Below are 21,661 nucleotides of genomic sequence, written 5' to 3' on the forward strand. Positions count from 1 at the left end.
TAAATAACCATCTGAACAATATGTAATGAAAACTATTTTTAGTTGCAGTCCTCTACTCAATACTGGAAATGAGATATTACTAAGCATCTTTTGGAGTGGAATATACATGCTGGAGATGTCCCTGCCTGTGCAGGAGTGTGCTGTGAATTAAAGTCAATCACACTAAAGTTACTCCACCTTCCACCTGGTTGTAAAGATCAGATGCAAACAGTGTAAATGTGAGCTGTTTTAAGCATCAGCATTTTAATGGGACAAAGCAAAAACACAAACCATGATACTGAAGCATCAACAGAACTTCCCTCGCCAAAACATAGGTTGAAAACATTCTTAGGCACCGCCTACTCTTGGATGATTTTTGGTTAAATTAAAAGTAACTCACTGATAATAAGGCAACACAATGGATTTTTCAACTATATTAAAATAATGGTGGCCACAGTGCAAAAATCTGATCCTTATAAGGTTGTTTCTTAATCTACAAAAAAAAAACAAAAAAAACAATCGTCATTTAGGTTTAAAACAGAATATATTATGTAATACTTGTCGATCTAAAGGCTTTTGCATTGCATAGCAATGCTGCTTGTCCTCCGTGCCTCTGGAAGAATCAAATGTTGCACTGTCTCTACTGTACACAGACCAGCACTGGACAGGGATGCTACTGTCAAACAGCTGTTTCTGGAATCCATTTCTCCAACCAGAAGCAAGCTCGCTTCCTTTATTAACATGTTGTCTTTATACAGATTCAGTACAATTGAACAGACTGTTTGGTTATTTACATAAAAACAGACTTCCAAATGAAATTACAAAATAAGGTGGAATGCAAAAACATAAAAAAAAAAAAAAAACCCTAGTATTTCAAATTTTGTGAAAAGATAACCTTAAGTAATTGTGCAATATTCGTCTGCCTATAAGTAAGATAAGAGTGGCAGTAATCCCTGCAATCGATTTATTTGAGATATTGAAAATCTAATTTAAAAAATAAAGTTGACAGTTGACAGCCACTTAATGCTTTATAAACAAACATAAAAGGATTCACGCGTCACATGATTCAATGGTGTCACTGCAACATTTCTTTTTAAGACAGTCCCGAAATGAAACAACAAAAAGGCAAAAAAAAAAGCTCTTTATACAATGTCACCATTTTAAAGTTGCTCAAAACAAAAAAAAAACAAAACAAAACAAAAAAAAAACAAAAAAAAAAGAAAGAAAGAAAAAGAAACTGACACTTTGTCTATTATATTTGTAGCAAAACAAGGTGGCGTAGTCCTTTCTGTTTCAGGGGGAAGATGAACTGGACATTGTCTTGTGTGTAAAAGCATCAGTTCATGCACACACGTAAGCACACACACATTTTCGTTTTCCGCAGACTGGACTCTCAGTCTGTTCAGTCCGTTCAGGGAGATGAAGTGAAGGAACGCTGATATATATATATATATATATATTTTTTTTACTTGTTTTGTGGTATCTGCTTTCCCTCAACCTGCCTAGCTCTACTCAGTGATTCCCTACATTTCACAGAATGACTTTACAACACCCTGAGAACTTGCTTGGACTTGTGTTTTCACTTTAGTAACAGGTGGACAGACCAACAGTGAGAGCGAGATGTTCCAATTTAGAAAACATTTAAAATAAAAATCACACCCCGCACTCAACACGTCTTGTGGCTGCGTTGCATTACAATGGACTATTGAGTATCTGTTGTGGCAAAGTTGCTCGCCTCTCCTCCCTGTATGATTGTTTAACATTGGTATAAAACTCTGCCCTTGCTCTTTGGCTCTGAGGGGCTGAAAACAAACAAAACCTTGTGTCTTACTATAGATTAAATGAGTTTCTTCCTTTTAAACTAAACCGTGGCTGTGCTAGAAATATCTCCATGTTTTATAATTTACATTTGGCCAGTTATCTGCAGGCATTAGAAAAATACACCAAATAATAAAATGGGCCCAGGAATGCACGGTGCATTTGCGACAGCTGTAGTAACAGTGTTTACGTGTTCTGGAGTGGATAGTTTTTGTTACACTTGCAGATTTGGGCAGTGGGTGAGGTTATGGGCTGGTGAGGCTGATAAAATGGCGTACCAGCCTAACAGAGAATAACTTTGTGTGGTAACAGACAAGAGAGAGCACATCTAATGCACTCCTTCTCCAGCAGAGTATCATCCTTGTGACCTCAGAGGCTTAAGAGAGAGGACTACTATGATCAGTGATCAGTGGGTGTGGTAGCCGGCGGTGCTCATGCCAGCCTGGTTGGTTAGCATCGTCCCGTTGACTCCCTGCCCGGGCTCCACCATCCCTCCGTTGCTCACGGCGCCCACTCCTGTCCATCCGGCACCGGCATGTAAATGACTGTAACAGCAGACAGAGACAAAACAGTTCAACAAGCGCAGTCAGATTAAGAGACACAGTGGGTGGTGTCCACTTAGATAATTATGTCCCCCCTTCCCCCAAGCATGTGACCCACAGCTGGTTCAAGGTCCACCGTTATCGAGGATGTTCCCGCCCTTTAAATGCATTTCTGTGGCGCTTCAAGCGAGGAACCTCAGGTGTATTTCTGTGAAGCTTTTCTGGTCCTTTGATCAGGATCTGTTCAGAATGGCCAACTGCTATAATATTAATATAATCACGTGACTACACTCGTGTAGATTATAAAGCAAACTACCTGTGGAAACGGGAATGACAGCCAAACCAACGGCATTACTCATTTAATAATGAGTAATAAAATAAGAAATATTGACACACCTGCAGGTTTGTCTACTTTTCCCTCATCAGCCAAAATGCTCATTCAGGAAAAATGAGACAACCTGTTTAAATGTTACCTACACAGGTAATTATCTGTCCTATAATAATTATTTAGAATATTTATAGCTTCTTTTTATTGCTCCGTCATGTCTGTCCTGCTTTTTCAGTAATACATTTTTCTGCGGTTTTATGTTGGTGTTATTTTTATTTGTCACATTACATGATGCCCTAACGCCACAATGTAGAACTTCACATCCACACTGGAGGGCAGTGTTACTTTCATCAACAATAAGTGACACAAAATATTTCTTGACATCTTTTTTTCCCCCCCACAATGAAAATGAGACTAAAACCAAATAAGGAGTAATGTCTGAAAACAACAACTATGACTTAATGTATTACATTTCCTCCACTAGATAGAAACTCAACAATAAAGTGAAAGACAGAGAAATGGAGACGTTTTATTGCAAAGACTTCTTTTTCAGAAGATGATTTAGCTGCTGTAAATAAGAAACAATTTGCAAAGTTACGTCTCCGTCAGTAACAATAATCTGTAGAAATCTATAATCTGACATTAGCTGTTCTTGGAAGAAACAGATTTACGCACTAAATTAATCTACAATCTGCTGAGAATTAGACGAGAGGGAGCAGCAAAACATTGGAGGAAAACTACGTATAAATGTATAAAACGTTTTTAGTTTTAAAACTAATATACATTTTCATTAAAAGACTAAAAGTGAGGACTTGAGAAGAATTGTTCCATGTGCACTTCACCTCCTCTGACCTGGGGGGGGGGCGCCTGTGGTACTCACTTGTAGCCCTGCTGATCCCAGGTCTGTCCGTAGACTCCATAGCTCGGCACCTGCCATCCATTGGGCACATACTGACCAATCTGCTGCGTGTTGCTGTACCACTGACCCCACTGACTGTAGGGCTGCGCTGCGAAGCTCACCGTGTTCTGCTGACATGCAGAGGAATATTTTAGGATGCAGAATATCAAATGGCATCACAGTTACGACCTCACAGTCAGATGAAAAAAAGCTTGATAGCAGATATGTGTCCAGGGTGATGACTACAGAGTCTATTGTGTTGGGGATAATCCTCGTTCTTACCTGTGGCATCTGTACCTGCTGAATGGGGCTAACCATGTCTGTTGTTTCTTTGCCCCAGTAACACTTGACAACATAGCCCTCTATGGATGTGCCGTTCACAGAAACGATGGCATGAGCTGCCGCTTCGTGGGAGTTGAATCTGCACACAGACCAGAACGGAGAAATTAGACCGTTTTATATCAAGTCTTCCTACACAGACGTTAGGTTTTATAAATTCATGGCTGGCTAACATGACAGGTCAAACAGAAAGTCCTTACCTCACAAATGAGTAGCCTTTGTCTGGGAAAACACGGATTTCCATTATTTGGCCGAAAGGTGAGAAGGTCTGTCTCATAATTTGCTCTGTGAACAGAGAGAAAACTGTTTTAATTTCACCTGCGAGCTTCCAAACCTGCAGATACATACTCATGGACAAACAGTCTCCCACTCACCTGTGAGACCTGTTGTGACTCCTCCACAGTAGACGGTGCAGTTGCTGGGGCTGGACTGGTTCACCACCTCATCAAAAGACAGCTGCTTGGTGTTGGTCGCTGAAAGAAAAACACAAATATAAGTCAAATATAAATGAAATTCAAGGCTTTTTAAACCCTTCCAAGGCAACTGAAATCAATGCTTTTTACACCTTTTCAGACTTGCAGGTTCCCTGACCTCACAGACAAAAGTCAAATGATAAATTTCATTCATTGGGAGCATAACAGTTTGACTTTTGAAGTATAAAACTCTAATGCAGGCAGGTTCTGTTTTGCTAAACTCGTTTTTATTTCAGTTTTCTTGTAGATGTTGATACAAAACACAACAATAACTGCAATAAAAAGCAAACAAATGTAAAATTCAGCTATGTTCCGAGTGAATTAACTTGATATGAAAAGTCCCATCACAGGGGATGAGTGTGATGCCTCAGGACAGCACTTAGCCTTGCTCTGATATCGTATCGTCCCCTTATTTCATGAAGAGCCAATTAAAACTCATCACTTTTTCCAAAGCTGTTCTTTAATGCTTAGTCATGGAACATGTTTGACTTCCCTCATGTATTTAAACCTCTCTGATAGACACCAAAGTGTTCACTAATGTTTGAAAATATGTGCAATGAAAAATGATTTAAATAACATCAGCTGTAAAACAGAGGCAGTGATCTACACCATCTTTTCACTGTTTATACTGCTTCAGAAAACCGGTCCTGGACCTTGTTAAACTGAACTTGTCATTTACCACAGAAGTTATTTTGTATCCCGCAGAGAGCATGAACATCTGTACCAAATTTAATGTCAATCCATCCAGCAGTTGTTGAGATATTTCAGTCTGGAGCAAAGTGAAGCAGTTGAGACGAAACTGAAGGATTTATAACAGAGTACAAGAACAAGCGAACACCACGTCAAGCTGGCTGAGATAAAGTCCATCAGTCAATATATATTTAATCACTGTGAACTTACTCTCATTCGTAGTTTTAGGAGCAGGCTTCCTCGTGGCCCAGTTAGTCCTGATCTGCCTGCCTCCCAACCACTGTCCTCCCATCTGCTGTATGGCGTTCTCTGCATCCTGATTACACACAGGGGGAAAACACACAGCACACACTCCTGGGTCACCGACACCAATTATAAAAAAAAAAAAAAAAAACTTGTCATTGTGAACCCTGGCTTCGACTAAGTCAACAGTCAGAGCCTGCTAATGTTTTCTCAGTCGTCTAACACACAGACACACTTACCCATTTGTTGAAGAAGGAGACAAAGCCATAGCCTTTAGATTTACCTGTGGCCATGTCTTTCACCACTCGACAATCCCTGGGGACAAATATAACACACCGTTATTATTATTCATCTCACTTCTTCTTTAACTGGGAAAAATTTGAGTTTTATGTAACGACTGAAAACAAAGATGATGAATTGATTGTACTAATAAAGTATCGTGTGTGTATCCAAAGCCTGATTAATCTTAAGCTCCATTGTCGTCCAAAAACTATTAAAACCCATCAATGAAGCCACATTCATGCACTGAGTGAGTGACATGATACTAAGATGACGAGAATGAAAATTCATTTTCAAAAAAGAGACTCACTCTAAAGGGTCTGACCCAATTTGATGATAATAATGTTAATAATAATAATAATAATGATGATGATGCTTAGTTCACATGTGCACAAAAATGCTGACTAATCGCTCTGAGTTTGTTTTGAAGGCTGAAAGGGACCAAGTGGAAAAAACACCCTGAATCTACCGCTGCAAATAGTCCCAAGTGAATTCACTACTTATATTATCTGAGTAGCATTTTGCTGTTTTAGTAAATTACTGTGCCTTATGATTTTTATTTTCATTTTTTAAATGGAACTATTTATTTGTGTTTTTTCTAACATTTATGTCTTCATTAGAAACCAGCAGGTGTGGGGATGACAGGTACAGACAGAGTTGAGAAGTTGTAAAGTATTTAAATCCAGACTAACACGTCTTTTTGTGGGATTTGTTGAAAATAAAAAAAAACATAAATACAAAAACACAGACTTGCACAGACTAATAATCACGAGAATACACTTACGATATTTTCCCAAATGGAGCAAAAGCTGCTTTTATGTCATCTGTGGTGATTTCAGGACTTAGATCTCCAACAAAGACATGGAAGTGACCTGAGAAAAAACATTCACATTGTAGTTCATACAATCATTTAACACAGTAAATTCTTTTGTTTACATTTCTATTTTTTTAACAATACCTTTATTTATTTCAGAACAACACGTGAATGCGTGTACTCATGCTTGTATAACATACACATCCGTACATACAAAGCAACCACCAGAACATAACACTCCCAACCCTGTAAAACATACATACCTCCCCCCACCCGCCTATAAACAAGAAGTTAAAACTAAACAGAATAAACCACCACATGAATCATTTTAAAACAACAACAGAGAAAGAGAAAACAAGTACATACAGACTTAAGAAAAAAAAGTATATATATATATATATATGTAAATTGCACATATATTACACATACAAACTTGGTTACATTATTATTTACAGTGTAATCACAAGATGAACTACTTACTGCTTGTGTCTTTCTTTTGGCTGGTTGGCGTCGTGGCCCAGTTGACCTTGACCTCCTGCAAGAGAGACAGATGTAGAGAGCGAGGAAGAAGACAAAGGTGAGACGTGAAGCACGGCTGCAGAGGCAAGGAAGGTGCTTTTTCTTTGATTAGAGGTTTTGTCACACACCACTTTTACTTAGGTCATATTTTGTGATTGAGAACTTTTTTTTTAATAAAGGTGGTCTCTGTATGTCACACTTGGGTTCTTAAAACCACCACTACAAATTGATCATTATCTAATTTTACATACCTTTGCATTAATTAATTAAACAGTAAAATACAGTGGAGAATATCAAGATTTCACCTTCACAATCAGGAACATTTCACTCTCAGTCTATTAAAAATTTGGAGCAAAACTGAAGGAAGTAAGGTCCAAATAACAAGGGACTTACAAACAAGTGATTTTTACGAACTTGTTATACTCCTCAAATGGTCCTTCAATACCTGTTGAGGATAAAATATTTTCAACTGAATGTATTTTTCTTGAAGTTGCTCTTATGTGGATTCTATGTGGAAATAACTTTGCAAAAGAACACACAGCAGTAAAGATGTAGGGGGACAGAAGAGCATCAGTTAAAGTAGATCAGAGAATGTTACATGTAGCATGATTACACAGCAGCAGGGCCTTGTTAAATTAATTCACACACACATGGCAAACTCACTCAAGGAAAAACTTGATTAAAAAGGAGAGACAGCATGGAGCATGAAGTGACAAAAAAACAAAAAAAAACAAAACTGAAACTGAATTACACCTGTACACCTGAGTTCTCAGTGTATTAGTTTCGCCTGTGATGTTATCTCTTACAAAAATCTGCAAACTAGACACTCAGTTACCAGTTTATTAGGTACACCTGGTCAGAACAAAACTACAGCCTCCAAAATGATCAGACAGTTGAATCAACGCCTCTGAATCTGAATATTAAATGCATTTGTTACAGCTGGGTGCAGTGGTGACAACTGACCCTAACGTCACACAACATGTGGGCAATCAATTAATTGAGGCTTTAAAAAAAATACCCCTGATCAAATGTGTAAACAAAGAAAACAAGTTGTTGATTAAATGATAAGTTGATTAACAGAAAATTAAACTCAAAATGCCCAAATATTCACTGGTTGCAGCTTCTTCAATGTGTTGGGTTTCTTACTTTTCTCTGATATTTAACTAAATATTTTGGTGTTTTGAACTGTTGATCAGACAAAACAACATCATCTGAATGAAGTTATGCCTTTTCCACAAATTCATGACATATTACAGATCAAACAAAGGATGAATTGGGAAAATAACCGACAGATTAATCAATAATGACAATAATTAGTTGTAGCCCAATAAAAAAAAAGACCCTAGACGGCAAAACAGACTGTAAAAATGGAAACATTGTTTTTTTGACAATATTACTAAAAATCAATACTCGATATTTAATCATTAGTCTGGATGTTATTGTATAAAGCCTAACAATTTGTTTTTCCTTTCCTTTTGTAGAGGAATAAAGCAACAGCACTTTTTACTATCTTTAAGTCCCCTACACCTTCAACTGTGAGGGATAATAAACGCATCTAAAGGCAGAATACATTAAATGATCTAGTAAGTGGTCTATGTAATTACTTTTGTGTTTTTAAATCTAAGACATGGTCTTTCTGAATGTGTTAATACTGCAAGAAACCAGTGAACAGTTACACACAAAACCAAAATCTCACAGTGAGTATTTAGATTCGATGTTCTCAGGATTCTTCACAGCAGTAAGATTACAGAGATCAGTGTCTGGTGTTCCCACCCCGGTCATTACAGAGTGTGCACAAAAGAATAAATGTGCACGGGGGAATAAAACAAATTAAGTGGAGTGGAAGAGGGAAGTAAGATAAGGTTTAATAAGATACAGGTTTTTTCAGCCACTTCATTTCAACCCTGCCCACCCAGCTTTGCCCTAGTTGACTCACCCAGGAGATATGATAGCTTACCTTACCCAGTATTTTCCGACCATTCATGGCTGCGATTGTGGCAGTGGCATGTCTATGCTCATAGAACTCCACAAAGCAGTACGGATCATGACCTGCTGTCTGGAGTGTACAGGAAACACAAAGATTAAGTCACTGTGGCTGTTATACAAGCCTTAGCAAATGTAATGACATCATCATTTGGTATTAAAATGGGAGGCTGTGGATAGATCTGGACTGATGCATCGATTTAAGCTCATTGCAGATAAATTAATATCAGTGTTCATAACGGATGATACGCAACGACAAATTCAAATAATGGAAAGTAAAAATGGTCATGTTGTTGTTTTGCTCATACTGCACACACATCAGTCTCACATTCTCTGCTCTTATTTTGATATTATTGTTAATAATTATGTTAATTCTATTATATATATTTTGAATCTATTCGTTTCTCATCATTTTTATGTAGTCACGTTATTTTCTTGTATTTTTATAATTGTGTGATATTTCTACATACTTAGGTGGAGACTTTCAATAAGCCTCTCCCTACACTCTTGTGTTCTTTGTCAAATTGTGCAAAATATATAAAACTAAATCTTAGAGAGATTGGTAGACCAGCAGAGACAAGTAACGGACAGGAAAGCTAATTCAGTCACTCCCCATGCCCCCCCTCAATAAGTAAATGTAATGGATCCTGGTCAAAAATTTTTGTTTATGATATGTGTTTGTGTTAGGAAATGAATATCAGCCAGTATAGTGTTATCATTAAACCTCCAAATATCCTCTATTGGTCCGGCTCTACTGCTGAAAAATAGATGTGGATCAACAGGATGGACAGCAGAGGAAACAAATAACTATATCAGATCACAAGGGCGGGAAGCAAGGTGTTTATCTATGAATTCTCAGAAAAAACATTTTCTCATGTAAGAAAAGTACGACTCACATCTACTATCATTTTACAGCTCTTGCAGGGTCCAATCTGGCCAAACAACTCCAAGATGAGGGCCTCTGTTACGTCCCGGGACAGATTCCCCACATACCTAAATACAAACAAACATGGACAGAAAACAGACGTTGCATATTACTCATAATGTTTCCATGTTTGAAAATCCTGCCTGGGAGAGAAAAAAGAATTTACAATCAACAGAGGACTATGGGCACAGCGACAAGCAGGAATTGTCTCTGTCTAAATCACTAGGGGTATAGGGGTGGTTGCCTCCCTTGTGTGTAGGTAGTGCAGGTTTTGTTAAGCATGTAAGGTAGTATAAAAATAAGTGGTGGAAGAAGTATTGAGATCTTTCATTTAAGTAACAATACCACAATATAAAAACACTATTACACGGCTGCAACAATTTATTGATTAGTCAGTTGACAGAAAATGAATCTGCAACTATTTTGATGATTGATTATTTGTTTAAGCCATGGATTCTTTGCATTTTTTAAATAAAATGCAAAGAATCCACTGAATTCAGCCTCTTCAATGTATTTGCTAGTTTTCTGTTATATATTCAAAACTGATTATAGGGGATTATTATGTGACCTCAACACAGACTCTCTTTGAAAATGTAATGGGCATTTTCACAATTCATCTGATATTTTATAGACAAAACGACTCAACTAGTCAATTTTCAGAAAATTAATCTGCAACTATTTAGATCGTTAAACAATCATCTTTTTTTTTTTTTTTTTTTTAAGTAAAATAACTGACATTTGCTGTTTCTAACTTCCCACATGTGAGGATTTGGTTATTTTCTTTGCCATACACGATAGAAAACTAGATATGTTTAGATGTTGGACAACTGTAAAGACAGAACAAGACATCTGAATATGTCACCTTGGTCTGTGGGGAAGTTATAACGGTGATTATATGCTATTTTTCAGCCTTTCATAAACAAAACAATCAAACAAATAATCATCAATTTAAATTGATAATGAACAGAATCATTAGCTGAAACTAGAATGTTATCATGAGACACCTGTGTATTTACAAAAATGCCAAAACCACACACACACAAACAAACAAACAAACAAACAAACAACAATAAAACACCTACAAGCATACAGCAATATGCAAATTTCATGCATGAAAAGATCTTGTCTCAAAACAATGAAATCTCAAGGCTGTTTATGGCAAATGCTTGTGTGTGTACTAATCAGCTCTTCAACCAAATATAGAGAGCAGCTGGGGATAAGTATTATTATTGAGATCTCAGCTACTGACCTTGCTTTACCTCACTACTGGCTTTAAATAGAATTGAGTTAATCTTAGGCAGGTAATAAAAATAACACAAAACCAAAATTAACATCAGTATTGACCTATGATAACATTTAGCGAGGTTGCTGGTAACAAAACTATACATACAAATATGTTCCAAGGCCTAGGCAATAATGATTCTATCGCCCAACTAACGTTTAGGAGGTGACACACCAAACTCCATTGAAAAAGATGGTAGTTTAATGCTCCGCTCATCGTCAGTCTTGATACATTTGACTAATCTTTGGCTAGTCTTTTTCTTTCATTCGGCATACATAAAACACAGCACACCGCATTTACTTGAATAACAAACAAACATTTTACATTTGACTTTTTTTTTATTTTTTTTTTTTAAAGATAGCAGTGTGAACCCATGCGTTTTTTTAGATTGAGATTTGCGATTTTTCTGGAATTAGCTAGCTAGCTAGCTAGCGTTAAACCCTGCTGGGGTGACAAACAATGAGGAGAATTGACCAACAGTTAGCTCATTGCAATGTGTTTCAATTTTACAAGTCGTGTTAGATTGTGTAGACCGCACAAAAACATTAAACTGGGGAATTTCTAATGAGTTTAAACGTTCAATCCGTGCACACCAGAGAAAAGGACGTTTTGTGAATGGAGTTCAGTCTGGGGAAAACAAGCTGCCACTGACTGTTACGTGACGAGTACAAGTGTTTAGCTAACGGTAACGCAGACACACACACACACACACACACACACTTACAGGGTTTTGGGCTGGTCATCGTCCATTCTGTTTAACTTGCTGGCCGAGAACAAGTCGCAACCCTGAGAGCAAATCCACGACTGTCGCGGGCAGCTGCCTGTGACACCGTCAAGTTATTTTATTGCGCAGTATGAACTGATTTAGCGCCGCTGTTATCTCCACGGTGAACAATGGGGTAGCCGACAAAGATGGCGGAGCGACGGGGCCGACACGAAACACGCATGCGCAATAGTTCAACGAAAGGCAACTTCTGGGTTCATTACAAAATACCGAGTAAGTACTCAAGGGCTGTACTGTATGGAAGCCTATTGGGGACCATATTCAAATGATAATGTAATCCCACAATAGCATTTTAATTTTAATAAACCAATTTGCATTTTCATTTTCACGTACTTGCACAGGCAATCTAGGACAATATTAAAATGAAATGGAAAAGCTGTTGACATTTCATTTTCAAAGTCATACCCTGCTGCACGGTGGACAATATTCAAATGTGAATTCAAATTTGAAAATTAAAATGCAATATAAACAATTTAACCTAATTTTACAAATAGGCAAGCAATATTCAGGTCACAATTAAAATGCATTTTTTTTAACAATTTGAAAATGAAAATGAAAAGAGCATTTGACATTTCATTTTCAAAGTCTTAACCTGGTCTATGATGGACAATCTTTAAATGCAATTTGCAAAACATCTATTGCATTTACATTTACATGTCACCACGTTCTTCCGGGGTAAAAATGAAAATGAAAATAACATTTTATTTTTAAAACACTTTTGTACATAGTTGTGTAGTATTGTTTTCATTGTGTTTTTTTTATATATCAATGTATATTTATATTTGAGTGTTGCATAATTTTTTTATTTCCTATGAACATGTTAATTGGATATTACACCAAGCCAAATATCTTGTAAGTGAAAATCTACCTGGCAATAAACCTCAATTTCTGAGACTGCCTTTGTGATGATGTCGTCATTCTTTCCTCATGCTGCCATATCCTGCCAACGCCCACCCATGTATCCTGCAGTATGCCCTTGTCTTCATAAATCTGCAAGTGTATGACGCTGAGGTTACAATTATTTAGATCCTATTTTCACACCTGAATTTAAATTTAAAACACGGGGGGGGGGGGCTAGCTTGCTAGCACTAGCAGCTAGCTTGCTGGCATTGTTCATTGATGAATGAATTTAACAATTTCATAAGAATACTAAATAACAAGTGGGGGGATCGCTAGCATTAGCATTTTTTGTATCTTGATTGGTGACAAATGGACAAACAGAAGGTGACATAGAAGACATTTCAACCATGAAGCACGATAGACAAGTGACAGTGTATATAAAGTGATATTTTGTTTGTGATTGTATATAATAATAATGACAATAATAGTAAAATAATAATTATAATTGTAAAAATAACAATGATAATGAGCATTGATAATAATTATAATGCTAACAATGATATATTATAATTGCAATAAATGATAATGATGATAATGGCAGCAATGAACATGTGCATGTATAGTACTTAGAGCTGCCCCCCATTTTCATTAGCGCTAGCATTAGTATTAGCAGCTAGCTTGCTGGCATTGCTCATTGATGATTGCATTTAACGATTTCATTATGAAATATCAAAATGACAAGGGGGGGGGTTAGGATTAGCATTAGTAGCTAGCATTAGCAGCTAGCTTGCTGGCATTGTTCATTGATGAATGAAAGTGAGAACTTTCTAAATGCACTGTATGTCTAACTGATTGATCTGTCCAACAGCCATCTCTAGTATTCTTTCCCAACAGGTGCTTCCTACCAGGGAGTTTCTCTAGGATGAGGTGTAATTCAGGCAGAGTTTATGTTCTTACAGCTGCTTTCACACCACTGCTGTGTGTGTACTAAATTCACACACAAATATTAACATTAACATTTGAAACCTCTCTCTGTCTCTCTCTCTCTCTCCAGGTGACAAAGAAGCTTGCTGGTGCTGCTTGTTGTCTTCCCTCCCAGATACCAGTAGAGGCTGCCCAGGTGACAGTTCAAGGCAGCGACGGGGAAGAACAGGTGCTGGCCAGACTCTCCCTTCAGCAAAGGGTCTGTCCTTGGTACAGGTGGGACAAGGACAGCCACTTTCATTTCAATGTCCCAGACGAGCAGCCTGGGCCCTCCAGCAGGGGTCTGTCTCCTCCTCCTCCTCCTCCAGACGATGAACAGCACGGCCCCTCATCCAGTGCTGTTGGTCCTCCCCTCGCTCCAGCACCACTCCCCTCTTCTGTTCATCCACCTCCTCTGCCTGGACTACCTGTACCCAGGACCAGAGCCTACAGGAATGTAGGCTGAAACTGTATATTGGGAAAACTTTAAATAAAGGGCTGATTTGTTTTAGCATTTGTAAGTGTCCTTGATTTTTAGTTTTAATTCATATATATGTATTGGGTGAACCTGGATGAAACTAATGCAGTTTAATGGAACAGGCCTACAGTAAATCCTCCTTCATGAGGATTATAATGTTCAGTATTTACTGAATCTGTTTGAGAAGTGTTGGTTTATTTTAATGTTCATTGTGGAGGCTGTAACTGTTATTGTGGTAATGTTTAAGTGTACTGGGATATACTGAGAAGTGTTCCTAATATTTTGTCAAATCTAATTCCTATAAATGGGATGGAGAAAATATTAGGAACACCTCTCAGTATAGTGTTAGTTTATATACAGTGGTGTCCAAAAGATTGAGACCACTTTCCCATGTAGCCTCACATATTGCTCCATAGCAGCTCTGGTATCGCTCAGTTTCATTTACACAGGAGAATAAAAGGAGCCATTAAAAACACTGAATGGAATTCAGCAGGGTATCTCCTTAAGAGTGAACCAGCAAACATGAAGTCTAGCTGCAAGTGACACAAAATCCATAAAGGATTGTCAAAATTCATAAACTGTGGCTAAAAGCCATGAACTGCAGCGGGAAGTGAAGGTAAAAGTCCAACAGCAGCTTTGTGTGAAGTTCAAAATACTAATGAATAATCACAACATTCATTAATATTCATTCATTTGAAAGCAATTTTAACTAAATAAAAGGCTTAAATGTCACATATGTTATTCCCCTGCCCAAGGACAGTTAAGTCTGTATTATCTGTCTTAAAGCTAGAAATTACAGAATCCTCAAATCCTCCATAGACAACACAAGGGCACTGACTTTATGTGTCAACAGTTGTGTATTCCATATATTCCATTAAAATGTCAATTAAATGTCATAAGTGACAAATGAAAATGTTGAATGCACTTTTTAATTGAACCCCCCACATTAAGTGCTATTTGGTGCAAATGATGAACTAATACAGTAGAAAAACAGACTCCGGAAGTATAATCAATCTGTTCTAGGGCACAGCAATAAGAAATGTAAATTCTCGACTTTCTTGTTCAATTTTTATTGTACAAATTGGATAATGGAACAAATTGACGCTTATGTGCGCTGAATTGAATTGCATGTCTTCATTCAGTGGGACAATAACACACGCAAAGAGCATTGGCTAATGAAGAACAAGCTCACAAACGTCAACATACATTTACATTCAGCACAAGTAGGACAATGAAATTAGGCAGTAACCCCTAAACTGGCATTTTTCATTATACAACGTGAACAACTGCAGAAGAATTATACTTAATGCAAGGGCCGATATTGATGTCTTTCCCACCAATAACTTCTTAATTATTTAACTCAATAATTAATATTTTGTGTTATCTTGATGTTTGAATATTTTTTTTCTACTTATTTCCATTTTTCTTTCCTTTGGTCTCATGTTTTTCTTTTCAAATTCTTTGTCACTCTCAGTTTGAATTTGAATACATTTTTAAAAACAGCTCTCCGGAACACTAGGGGGCGCTGTCGAACGTCAGCGCAGCGTATCGACCTCTACAACGACCAGAACAAGGAGCGCTACAAGGCGTGCTCAAAGTACGCCAACTAAACCTCAATCCATAAGAATGATTTTCTAAAAGTCAGACTAACGTTAATAATGCGAACGGCTTTACTGAACAGACAACAGTTTTAGAGTATCTTTTGCGGGGTATGTAACTCGACATTTCTTGTGTCTTCATCCAGTTCTAGAGCAGCAGAGCCTGTCCATTTAGCGGTGCGTTAGCTTAGCTAGCCTGCTAAGCTAATGCCCACTAACGGTGACAGCTGGGTGACTCAACGTTACCTGATGAATGAAACCACTGACACTAAATTCGGAGAATCTTTGTTTTCAGCAAGGTACAGTTTAGTTTGTCTGTACACAGATGGGACCTGCAATAATAGAGAAATTTAAATCATATTAATGAAAAGAATTTAGGCTAAACGATTTTTATAAACAGCCGCATGTTAGCCAGCTGAGGCTAGTTATGACTTGATGCTTTCTAACCAGCTATTTAACGATTTACTGTAGTTTTAAGTTAAATGAAGGCCTGTGAGACCGACATGCGAAGTATTTCAGTTGTGTTTTATGGTGTTATTTAGCTGCTACTCATCTATCTGTCAGATAAAGGTACGAGCCGTGTTGGCAGAGCATGCTAGCATGATGAAATATTTGCAGGAGCCTCGTTCACTCATGACTGCAGTAGAGTCTGATGATAACAAATCCGATAATAACAAATCACTTTTTGTGTGAAGTGATGGCGTTAAGCTTTTATTCTAACTTTATTTAGATTCCCCTCTCATGTTTCAAATTGATCTGTGTTTTTCACAACTATTCACAAAATCTTTTCTCTACAAAAACTCAGAATTGCGACGATTTATCGATGGACAGAAGATTAATCTGTCGTTATTTTGTTAAATGAACAATGATTCATTTATTTTAATGCAAAAAAAAGCCAAACATTTGTTAGTCACAGCATCTCAAATTTGCATTTCATGCCTTTTCTCTGTCAAATGCGACAGTAAACTGAATATATTTGAGTTTTGATCTGTCAGTTGGACCAAAAAAGCAATTTTTGAATATGATAATGTAAGCTTTGAAAATCGTGATGTGCATTTTGCCCTATTCTGACTTTCTTTAAAGAAAAAAACCTTTGATGACTCGACAAAATAATCAAAATATTAATTGATAATAAAACAATGTCCTGTGGCAGCCCTATATGCGTGCACTACACTGACAGACACTTAAATCAGTCCAAACGATACTTCATTATCTGGTGGATCTTTTGATCCTAGTTGTCAGAATATGAAAATAGACAAATGGAGTCAGTTCTAAGGTAAATGTTTGAGGAGATTCTTATATACAGTGATTGGTATCTTTGCTACTTTATGACATGACAGAAAATAGTCAGCAGATTAATTGGTATTGAAAATAATTATTAGTTGTATTCCTCATGATATAGTGCCTAAATTGAAATAATTCAGATATAGGTAATTAATAAGGCTATCTGGGCTTTTTTCTCTCTACCAGCACCTTATTTTTCATTAATTATTTGTTTTCTTGCTCGATTTGAACCTGTATGAATAAACTTGTCGTGCCCTATTTATACAGTATATGTAAATGTGTCTCGTGCCTTAAATGTTTGTGTCCATTTCTCTGTCTTTTATTCAGATAATTTGTGATGGCTACTACTGAGATGGAATCAGGTTCTTTGGAAAGCAGATCAGAGCATGGGACAGTTGACAGTGATTCAAAGTACCCACTGAAAGTTCTTTATTGTGGAGGTACAGTGGATAACCTTTTACTGAGTTTGGCATCTTTACAACATTTAACTGTGACGTCTTTTCGAAATGTGACTATTTTCTCTCTTTCTCTCTCTCTCTGCAGTGTGCTCTCTGCCTACAGAGGTAAGTTTAATTATTAAACAATTTGGCGATTCTGTTGCTGTTAAAGCACTCACCAATATGCTGCTCTTTGAGTTGTAACTGAATATAACACTGTGGTCGTGTCTGCAGTACTGTGAGTACATGCCTGAGCCAGCCAAATGTAGGCAGTGGCTTGAGAAGAACTTCCCAGATGTGTTTGCCAGGATGACTGTAGGTGAGTGCCACTCATGAGTTTCTTGCCAAAGAGATTTTTCCTCAACTTCCCCAAAGTTAACACGGTTTGCTCTATACCTCTGTCATTTTTATAGATGGTAATATTGTGTTATAGCTTGTGTTTCCTGAGCTTCAGTTAAGTGACACAAATACCTGGTGAGACTGAAATGAAATCTTAATGCCCGTTCTTGTTGGGTTCACATCTTGTTTCTAGTGCCATCAACCATCAACACTCATATTGTCACTTTTTATTGCTGCACTCATAAGGTGGTAATATACAGGCTTCCCCCTTAAACAGCTTAAGATAATCTTATTCCACACTTTCTGACTGTATCATATTACTGTATATTCTATAAATATTCAAACCCACCATGTTTTAATGGTTTCATCATTCTGTATAATGGAAAAATCATATGTCTTAAATAGCCTTTTTATACACATAAGAAAAATTCAAGCCGACACATTTGGTATCTCCAGAAACGTTGGGATCTCCAGTAAAATGTAAAGTTGTAAGGTTGTGAAGATTTGATCAATGTTTGGCTGCAGAGCACGGGTTTATAAAGACTGACCATCTGCAGGTCAGTGCGGTTGATTTTTGATTTTATTGATTTTTATTATTTCATCAGTGAAGAGAATACGCTAATTTTCTTACCTACAGTGATGTAGTTGGGCTGGAACAGCTTCATTAAAAGGTCATATTGATGTAATGAGCATGAACCTGAAGGTTTGATAGATTTTACCCCCCAAAACCCCAAAAAGTTTATTATTAAAAATGTAAACCTAATTTTGTGAATGTGGACTTTTGAGAGTGCCTTTTGGAATCATAATGCTTCTGACAGGGACTGATGAGGCTCGTTATTTTCTATCCATAATCAGAAATAGCTCCAGAAAAAAGGTGAAGTTGTGTGAAAAATAGATTTTCAAGTTGAAGTTTATCCCTGATTCGAGGTCTTTAATGTCACATTATCAACCGTGAAGGTAGAAAGAAATGCTTACAGACGCACACTAGTCGTTAGTCAGGCTAGCCCGGACCTTAAGGGATCCAGGTGTGAACATGAACTGTAGCAGTCCTTGAAAAGGTAAGACGCGTTGTTGCTGGGTTGGTTTTAATGTCTTCCTATTTATTTCTGTCCTACTGGCCCGGCAGCGAATGCACCCAAGCAGGAACCCAGTACTGGAGACGCTCCCCCTGCAGGCGAGGAGGAGGAGAAGAAGAAACAGAAGAGAGGTATTGTGTCAAACATTAGAAGGAAAATCATTCAGAATATGTTACAGTAGGCTTGTTATGTTGCATTATGACTTTTATACATTTAAAAATAACATTGTCGTGTGTCATAGCATTAGAGACTTTCACTGTTTAGCTGTTTAAAAACACGATCCTTAAGATTTCAATCCTGGTTGATTTGGTGACACTGTTGAGTTTAGTAGTTGTTCTCTGAGTAGCAAGAAATAAAGACCTCAGTCAAAATGATTGACGGTCTGACAGACAGTGAGTACTTTTCCCACACAGTTATGTTGATTATGAGGCTGCGGAGTTGGAAGTGTGTCGCCGCTCTCTCTCTCCTGCAGCTCTTCATGTAAATCATCTATCTGATTTAATGTCGCCGTGACATTAAATCTTAATACATTGTGAAGAAATGTAAGAAATAACTCTTTTTGTAGAAGCATTTCTGATGAACAAACATGATACGACTCTGATATCGGTGTAAAGAGCGTGAACAACAGTGAGATAAAATTAAAAACAGTAAGACTGGATAACATGCTGCTTCGTTTCCTGTGAATCCTTTGTGCATAGATAGAAATTTGAATACAGCATGGAGATGAGAAACTAACAGTGGAAACTATCATACAGATAGAATTACAGAATGTAAATACATGAAATGACCATAGCAGAAAACATGCTGACCTTAAATGGTATCAGAAGCGATGGGTTTAATTTCATGGAAATCTTAAGCTATTTCAACTTAAAGAAAATGATTCCTCACTGTTGTCTGTATTTAAATATCTTGCTGTTGTTGATGAGTGACATCATGAGTCTTAAATAATCTGGTTTATCTCCTTTTACCTTTGTAAGGTGGAAGAGGCCAGATCAAACAGAAAAAGAAGACTGTGCCTCAGAAAGTTACGATAGCAAAAATCCCAAGAGCCAAGAAGAAATACGTGACTCGTGTGTGTGGCCTGGCAACATTTGGTAACAGCTTTATGTTTTATTGTTCTCAAAAGTTGTTTAATTCTCTTCCTGTTAATGCTTTTATTTATTTTTTAACATAAATCCTGTGTTGACTCCTGCAGACATTGACCTTAAAGAGGCTCAGCGGTTCTTTGCCCAGAAATTCTCTTGTGGTGCCTCAGTTACAGCAGAGGATGAAATAATCATTCAGGGAGATTTTACAGACGACATAATCGACGTCATTCAAGAGAAGTGGCCTGAGGTGAGCTGTCTTCATTCTACAAAACATAAGGAAATCATGTATTGAAAGATAAACCCTCATTTTGCCCAGAGAGATTTCTCTTTTGTGCCTTTATTTACTCATTTTAAAATTCATTTTTACTGGATGAAGCAGAGATAGTTTTTAATTAGTAATCTTGCACTGGGTTTGAACCTCTCGGTGTCTACACTGTGATGTTAAATAATGTAGGAACGTCTGCACGAGGGGAGCCGGGGCTTGGCTTGATTACATCTCTCATCCATCCTTAACTTCTATCTGTCGTTTGAACATTTTTTTTATAATTAATAATAAATATAATGACAGTTGTACTTGAGTGCAGTCATGATAAACACTGGCTGTCCACAGCTCACGAGCTGAGGGAGATAAATGTTGGTTCATGAGATTCACGCTGGAATATTGATGTGTGAATGGGATTGTTGTTTGACAACAGTACTGCAGTAAGTGCCAGTTTGTTCACTCTTTATCTAGGGACTGATATAGTGGGTTTTTCTAATGCTTAATACTTGACATAAACTTTAGTGTTGCCATCTGGTAGGAGACACAAGCTCCCACTTGCCAGGTTGTCAAAGATATATTTCCATTTTATGCAAATCTAATGGACAATAAAGTTTTAACTTTTGTCTTACCTTATTGGACAGATTAAAAAAAGTTTACCTGATAGGTAAGATGGAAAGTCTGGAGATCACCAAAGTGATTATAATCCATCCTGAGAGGAACATGAATGTTCTCAGTAAACTTGACAAACCATCCAATAGTTGTTGAGATATTTCTGTCGGGACTGAAGCGGTGAACCGACTGACCCACACTAACATCCTTAGAGCCAAGACAACAAAAGGCAGCACAGTTTTTAAACCTCAGTTTTAAAGAGATGATGAGTTGGAGCAGGCCCCACGTTTGTTTGAGATATGTGGTGAATAAAAACAGAATGCTGCTTCACCTTTTTATTAAGTTTGAGCCATAACAGTCGTAGTGTATTTGTCCTCAGGCGTTTTTTACATTTTATTGAGGAAAGGATGGGAAAACTCAGGCTCTTTGTGCTTCGAGATCACAAACGCTGAACTCGGTCTCTGTATCTCTCTTCACAGGTGGATGATGACAGCATTGATGATCTGGGTGAAGTCAAGAAGTGAAGACCAAATATGCACTTTTACTGAAATGGATGTGACCTGTAACAGCGACAACCTGGCCAAATGTACACATTAAGTCATTTTATACTTATTTTATTTACTGTACATAAAAAGTTGCGGACTTGGCCACTCACTTGGCATTTTTTTTTTTTTAGCTAATAGCTACTTTCTCTCGTTTGCCAAAGGTGTGGTATGACGTGAATCCCTCCCAAATGTTCTTCACTCAAGCAAACTATAGGCTAATAAATTTCAGTTTCCTTCGCCTGTACG

At 37.4% G+C, this 21,661-nt stretch overlaps 2 protein-coding genes across 4 annotated transcripts; one reads left to right on the plus strand and one right to left on the minus strand.

Annotated features, from left to right (window-relative positions):
• Positions 1-224: 224 nt before the first annotated feature.
• LOC111217826 (nucleolysin TIA-1-like) lies at positions 225-12,096 on the minus strand. 2 transcript variants are annotated; one of them, XM_022739810.1, is made up of 12 exons: positions 11,837-12,096; positions 9,802-9,898; positions 8,880-8,978; positions 6,884-6,938; positions 6,374-6,461; positions 5,550-5,625; positions 5,278-5,383; positions 4,279-4,377; positions 4,105-4,189; positions 3,848-3,986; positions 3,548-3,693; positions 225-2,342 (listed from the first exon to the last, which is right to left on the minus strand). In XM_022739810.1, exons 1-12 carry the CDS (start codon positions 11,860-11,862, stop codon positions 2,204-2,206), a joined length of 1,155 nt encoding a protein of 384 aa, XP_022595531.1. In that variant the 5' UTR covers positions 11,863-12,096; the 3' UTR covers positions 225-2,203. The 2 variants fall into 2 exon arrangements, with proteins under 2 accessions (XP_022595531.1, XP_022595529.1); XM_022739808.1 differs by having other exon boundaries at positions 3,548-3,696.
• A 3,624-nt stretch (positions 12,097-15,720) lies between these two features.
• Positions 15,721-21,659, plus strand: denr (density regulated re-initiation and release factor). 2 transcript variants are annotated; one of them, XM_022739872.1, is made up of 8 exons: positions 15,721-15,886; positions 17,387-17,499; positions 17,603-17,622; positions 17,731-17,815; positions 18,953-19,042; positions 19,889-20,005; positions 20,107-20,246; positions 21,350-21,659. In XM_022739872.1, the coding sequence occupies exons 2-8, from the start codon at positions 17,397-17,399 to the stop codon at positions 21,392-21,394; spliced, it is 600 nt and encodes a 199-aa protein (XP_022595593.1). In that variant the 5' UTR covers positions 15,721-15,886; positions 17,387-17,396; the 3' UTR covers positions 21,395-21,659. The 2 variants fall into 2 exon arrangements, with proteins under 2 accessions (XP_022595593.1, XP_022595594.1); XM_022739873.1 differs by lacking the exon at positions 15,721-15,886 and adding an exon at positions 15,922-16,074.
• Positions 21,660-21,661: the final 2 nt, after the last annotated feature.

This window comes from Seriola dumerili, unplaced genomic scaffold (assembly GCF_002260705.1).
Source record: "Seriola dumerili isolate Sdu_G_001 unplaced genomic scaffold, Sdu_1.0 BDQW01000047.1, whole genome shotgun sequence".
Classification (NCBI taxonomy): domain Eukaryota; kingdom Metazoa; phylum Chordata; class Actinopteri; order Carangiformes; family Carangidae; genus Seriola; species Seriola dumerili.